We start from the raw sequence: 6,364 nt of genomic DNA, 5'->3' as shown, positions 1-6,364 counted from the left end.
AGTTGTTTAAAAAAAGTTGTTCCTAATGCCAGGAAAAGCCGTGCCCTCTCCTGGTCTGACAGCAGGGCCTCGGCTACAATATATTGAGCGATGGTTGAGGAAAAGTCATGACTTTTATGCTGTTGTCTATCGTGTGAGCTCCTGCTGGGGGAGAGTGGGACTGGTGGCACTATGAGCCACCCATAGTTAGTGTTCTCACGCTGTTCGTCAGACTGACTCCTGTTCCAGCTCCTTCTGTCTTTGTTCCTTCCCTGAGTTCATACCACTCAGGCTCTAACTGGCCTCCATGCCTGCTGGTTGGATTCCAGGTTTATGCCACCTGCCCAACGGGGGTGATGGATGGCAGAGCAGAAATGGAGGTCATGAGAAGCACCAAGGGGAATGCCACCGGGGAGGTCAGCGTCCATCTGGTCGCCAACGAGAACACAGTGCAGAACGCACACCTGCCCGCAACTGCCTTCATCATCCCAGGTAGGTGTTCCAGACGCCAGCGGTTGAGTAGTTATCAGTGGTACCTTAGACAGCCTCCATCACCACAGTATTGGAGCACCTCACGATCTCAAATGTGTTCATTCTCACAACGCTCCTGTGAGGCAGGGCAGTGCCATTATCCCCATTTCACAGAAAGGCAGCTGTGGCACAGAGAGACTAAGTGATTTGCCTAAGGCCACTCAGGAAGTCTGTGGTGGAGCTGGGACTTGAACTCAGGTCTCCCAAGACCTAGACTAGTGCCATAACCATGGAACTATCCTTCCTTTCTCCAAATAACTTGGGATGTTTCCTCCATTCATGGAGTCACCCTCCTCTGGGACAGAGCTCTACCACTTGAGCCTCGAGAGCACCCCCATTAGACAGCAGCAGTAGGCTGTTATCCTCTATCTGACCAGCCATGGGAGGGGAAGGCAACTTACAATAATAGGCTTGTAAACTGTAGGAAATATTTGCATAGCAGATTCTCCCCCATGAAACATGCAGCAGGGCTTGGGGCCGGGATGGCGTTCTGGGCATGCTTGTGCTGTAAGTGTTAGTCTTGTTTAAGATCTTGTGTTGATCCATCCAACGGATACACGGCAAGCCAGGGAAACTGAGGCCAGGCCTGTCCCCGCATCTCAGGGTGCTGGCAGGGTAACAGCACCTAGGGTTCACTGTCAGGGCTACCACGGGGGATCAGAGCCCTTGGATATGGTTGCACATAACTCTACAGCTCAGTTATCTAGGCCATATCCTCCCCCCACAGCCCCTTTGCACACTCTCTCCCTCCCCTTTAACTCTCACTCCCATCCCGTCTTTCTTTCACTTCCTCCCCTACATCTCCCTCCTTCCTGTACCCAGCTGTGCAGCATAAGCCCTGAGAGTGACCCCTGCTAGGAAGGGTTTTGAGGTGCTTCCTTAGGTTTTCTCTGTCTCCTGGCCAAGGGGGTGACTTGTGCCTCCTTGGAGACGTTCCTGGCCATTGGAGACCTGGTGCTTCTCCCAGGACTCCTGCGTCAAAGTGGTTCCCAGCACAGTTCCCAGGGGTAAAGTAGATGTTAACTAGCACCTGGTGGAGGATGATCCAGCATGGTTCCCACATGCTGCTAACACCCACCAGCCAGTCAGGACGATCGGCAGCTCTGCTCATCCCTGTCAATGTATGTTCTGGGCGCAGGTAGTAGCCCGATGCCTGTTGATTGCAGTACTTTGGAGTGGAGCAGAAAGACCGGGTGAGGGTTTCCAGTAGGAAGCTGGCATGGAGCCTATTGAGGGGTTTCAAGATGAGGACCAGGGAGCCAGGACGGGGCACAGAGCAGTGGGGTGTTCTCACAGACTTTGACTTAGCAGCTGGGCCATTGCATTCTGGGCCAGCTACAGCTGCTGGGCTGAATGTGCAGCCCAAGCTTTGCCTGCACGAAATGGAGGGGCAGGGAAGAGCTTCCTGGAAGCCCTGGTGGATGTTAGAGCAGCTGAAGGCTTGCTCTAACTCACCCCAGTGAAAGAGAGACGCAGGAGACCTCTGCTCCACCGTACAAATATATTTCACAAACCTCTGAGAAAGAAGAGGAAGACCAAGGACGCATTAGGCCCATTACTCAATGAGGGAGGGAAAAGCGATAACAGAAAGATAACAAAGCGTTCGATGCCTTTTTTGTTTGTTTTTCACCAAAACTGTTAGCTGTGATTGGACAATGAACATCGGGGTAGGATCTGGTGCTAAAATAGAGAAAGAGCAAGTTAAGAATGACTTGGACAAGTTAGATGTCTTCAAGTCGGCAGGGCCTGACAAAATACATCCTGGAATACTTAAGGAACTGGCTGAAGAGATCGCTGAGCCATTAGCAGTTATGTTTGAGAACTTGTGGAGGAGGGGAGAGATCCCAGAGGACTGTAAAAGGGCAAATATATTCCTATCTGTAAAGAGGGGAATAAGGACAACCCAAGGAATTATAGACCAGTCAGCTTAACTTCAGTATCCAGTAAGATAATGGAGCAAAGAATCAAACAATCAATTTGTAAGCACCTGGAAGATAATAAAGTGATAACAACTAACAGTCAACATGGATTTGTCAAGAACAAATCATGTCAAACCAACATAACATCCTTCTTTTACAGGGTAACAAGCCTTGTGGATAGAGGAGAAGTGGTAGATGTGATATATCCTGTCTTCAGTAAGGCTTTTGGTACTGTCTCTCACATGACCTTCTCATAAACAGACTAGGGAAACGTAGCCTAGACAAACGGGTTATAAGGTGGGTCCACAACTGGTTGGAAAAGCGTACTCAGAGAGTAGTTATCAGAGGTTCGCAGTCCATATAGAGTGAGGTCCCTCCAGGATCTGTTCTGGGTCCAGTTCTATTCAATATCTTCCTAAATTATTTGGATAATGGCATAGGGAGTATACTTATAAAGTTTGTGGATCGTACCAAGCTGCAAGCACTTTGAAAGACAGGATTAGAATTCAAAATGATCTTGACAAACTGGAAAAATGGTCTGAAATAAATAGGATGAAATTCAATAAGGACAAATGCAAAGTACTCCACGTAGGAAAGAACAATCAGTTGCACTTACACAAAACGATGTAAAAAAAGAAAGCTAAATACGAATCAACGGTGTAACACTGTTGCAAAGAAAGCAAACATCATTCTGGGATGTATTAGCAGGCGTGTTGGAAGTAAGACACTAGAAGTAATTTTTCTGCTCTACTCAGCACTTGTGTCCAGTTCTGCGTGACACACTTCAGGAAAAAGGTGGACAAATTGGAAAAAGTCTAGAGGAGAGCAACAAAAATGATTAAAGGGCTAGAAAACATGACCTACGAGGAAAGATTGAAAAAATGTGGTTTCTTTTTTTCTGGAGGATGGAATACTGAGTGGGGACATGATAACAGTCTTCAAGTATGTAAAAAGTTGTTATAAAGAAGAGGGTGATAAATTGTGCTCTTTATCCACTGAGGACAGCACAAGAAATAATGGGCTTAAATTGCAGCAAAGGAGATCTAGGTTAGACATTAGGAAAACTTCCTAACTGTCAGGGTAGTTAAGCACTAGAACAAATTGCCTAGGGAGATTGTGGAATTGCTGTAATTGGAGGTTTTTAAGAGCAGGTTAGACAAGCACCTGTCACGAATGGTCTAGATAATACTTAGTTCTGCCTCAGTGCAGGGGCCTGGACTAGATGACCGCTCGAGGTCCCTTCAGTCCTACATTTCTATGATTCTATGGCCCGCAGCACGCTACCTCCATCCCCTTTTGCTGGAGGTGGCTGCACCACTTCTGTCAGCTTTACACCTGCACAGGTTACTCTGCGCAGGAGGAATTCTCCGCTGGCCACCTCCAGCCTGAATACGGTCACTTTCCACCATCTGAGCAATGCAGAGCAGCTGGGGCAGATCAGGGAATCTGGCCCTCCGGGTGGCTTCCATTGCAGCAGTCCTGCCATGAAGGAACCAAAACCTGGGTTGCTATGACCAGACCTTTGTCTGTGAGGAGCAGCTGCTGTTTTTTCACTAGCTAGGGATGTAATTTGCTGTTCCCAACCATTGCAGCTGTTCAGGCGCAGGCCTGTGCCCATTGTGCTCCATAGCCCAGGGAGTCAGACACCTTTCTGGGGGCGCAGCTCCAGCCTTGGCCCTCATGGGGGTGCTGAGCAGACTCAGAGGGCTGGAGGGGACAGAGGCACGGTGCTCATCCAGCTGGTTCTAACTGGTGTAGATGAAGTTTAAAATGTCCTGGGCCTGATTCTCATTTGCACTGTGGCCCTTTACACTGTGCTGGCTTTCCAGGTGTAGCTGTAACTGGCACCCGCATTCAGGTCCAGAGTGTGCGTGTAAAGGAGAATCAGGCCCCGTTATTCCTGTTGTTATTCCTAACTGGAACCCAATGAACAGTTCAGTGCTCAGCCCCTCCCCTCCCTTCTCCCACCTGGCCTCAGTCCTCCTCTCTGCTCTTCTCCCATTGCAGCTCCTGCCCTGTGTCCCTCCAGAATTCAACAGGGGGCTGCAGAGGTGGCATGCAGCTCCCTTTCTCTCCCTCCCCCCCCCCCATTGAGGTGTATTGAGCTCAGAATTGGGACTTGATTCTGCAGGACACAGAACAAGTAGCTGCTGCTGTAAGGCAGGTCAGACCCGGCGGATTGACACCTTTCAAGGAAACCCCTGGCGCAAACCTAAGAGTCGGGTGTGCGAACAGAGTGAGCGCAGACCGTGTGTCTGGCATTCCTCACCCCCTTGTGCTGTATTGGCTGCTGCCCCACCCCGTGCCTGCTGCATGTATATGAAGTGTTTGTCCCTCTTTACCTTTTCACCCTTCTCCAGCAAACACAGCCACCATCAGCCTCCCCGCCAGCACCTTAGAGATCCAGCGATTTCCCCGGGAGCAGCAGAGAAGCGCAGGCGCCGAGAGACTGGAGAGGGGGGCAGGGAACGAGCCAATCACGGCGACCGTCATCCCCCAGATCAGCGGGGTGCAGACCTGCAACACCGTCCGGGTACTGGAGTGGAAAGATGGCGTGGCCACTCTGCCTGGCAGCAACTTAAGAGTAAGTGTGGGGGGAAGCCAGACCCCTGTACACTAGCACCCTTAACCCTGGCTGGGCGCGTCCACGGAGAATTATGAACTGGCAGGTTATGCAGCTGCTTTCCTACGAGGGCAATAAGAGCGTCTTCTTGGGCTCCTGCCCTCCAGGTTCATCATTCGGCTTCTACCTTCTGAGCCTGTTCCTCATTAGCAGAGAATGAGAGGGAGCCCTTTAAATCCCTAGCCAGCCTTTGGATGGAGGATGCTGCAGGTGTGCCCACAAACAGGTAACTGCACACGCTGAAGGAGCAGACCTCAGTGGCTTTGCATGGCCCAGTGGCCTTTCAGAGCACAGAGGTGGTGCCAGTGCATGTACGCTTTTGCAGGCCAAACCATGGCATCCACCATTGAAAGGCTGGCCCTAAAGGTATCCAGTCAGGACTATCTTTAGAGGTAGTTCGGCTGGTGTTTATGCTAAGCACCCACTGGGGCTGGCTCGGTAGCTTAGTGCTAGTGATCCATGCACAACACACAGCTGCGGTGCCTAGACTGTTACAATAACCAGTGTACCCCATCCCCTCCACTACCTCATCCAGTACCCTGCCTCCTCCGGGCTGTTCCAGCCTCCAGACAGCACTCTGCCCCTCCCTGCTATGTCAGCCGCCAGGCCAAACCCTGCCCTCTCCATGGCAGTGAAAAGCTTTCCCTGAGGTTGAACAGCGGGTCAGTTAAAGGGCTGGGTGGAGACCCCACAGCTCCCATATCCCCATCCTGTTCTTTGCCCCTCTCTCACCTGGTAGGGCTGACCTGGCATGTCCAGCACCAGGGGAAGGGTTGACCTTCATGGGGGAGACGGGTCAACAATGTTATGTCTGAGTCCATTAGTCCTTCTTGCCTTATGTTTTTGTGATGGCCGCCATCTTGGCTGACACACCGGGGATTAAACTAGGAACCTTCACATTTAAAAATCACAAGCTGCTACAACTTGAGCTAAGGCTTCCTAGGTGGGGCTGTCCCAGACTCCTGTCCCTTGTGGGTGGGCCCAAAGGGGGACCTGTCACACACTCCCCAGTGGGTTACGCTTTTATCTTTCTTCCCTTTTGTGTTTGCGTTAATAACCCAGTTTCGGATAAATGAATATGGGACGCTGAAAGTGGTGAGTGCTGATAAGATCCCCCCTGTGGAGCCCCTAAAGGAGGGTCATGCGGAGAGAGATGGGGAGTCGGAGGTGGCGCCCACCAGCAGAGACAATCCAGCTGCTGCTCAGGGTAAGGATGCTAGCTTGGCACGATTTTGGCTCTAGGCGCCCTGCTGGACACCATGACTTGCAGTGTGCTGGGAAGAGCCGGCACTTCCTCTTACCTGTGGCTTGG

The 6,364-nt window shown here is 51.0% G+C and overlaps 1 protein-coding gene across 1 annotated transcript in view; it reads left to right on the top strand.

Moving 5' to 3' along the window:
* Window positions 1–335: 335 nt before the first annotated feature.
* The window catches only part of L3MBTL1 (L3MBTL histone methyl-lysine binding protein 1), a 45,755-nt gene continuing 39,726 nt past the window's right edge, over window positions 336–6,364 (top strand). The window contains exons 1-3 of the mRNA XM_065414475.1: window positions 336–471; window positions 4,790–5,013; window positions 6,115–6,259. Of these exons, the coding sequence (XP_065270547.1) occupies window positions 336–471; window positions 4,790–5,013; window positions 6,115–6,259 (505 nt within the window). The remainder of the gene's footprint in view (window positions 472–4,789; window positions 5,014–6,114; window positions 6,260–6,364) is intronic.

This window comes from Emys orbicularis, chromosome 12 (assembly GCF_028017835.1).
Source record: "Emys orbicularis isolate rEmyOrb1 chromosome 12, rEmyOrb1.hap1, whole genome shotgun sequence".
Lineage (NCBI taxonomy): Eukaryota > Metazoa > Chordata > Testudines > Emydidae > Emys > Emys orbicularis.
Note: the sequence above shows the minus strand (reverse complement) of the source record. Positions and strands in the feature narration are given on the sequence as shown.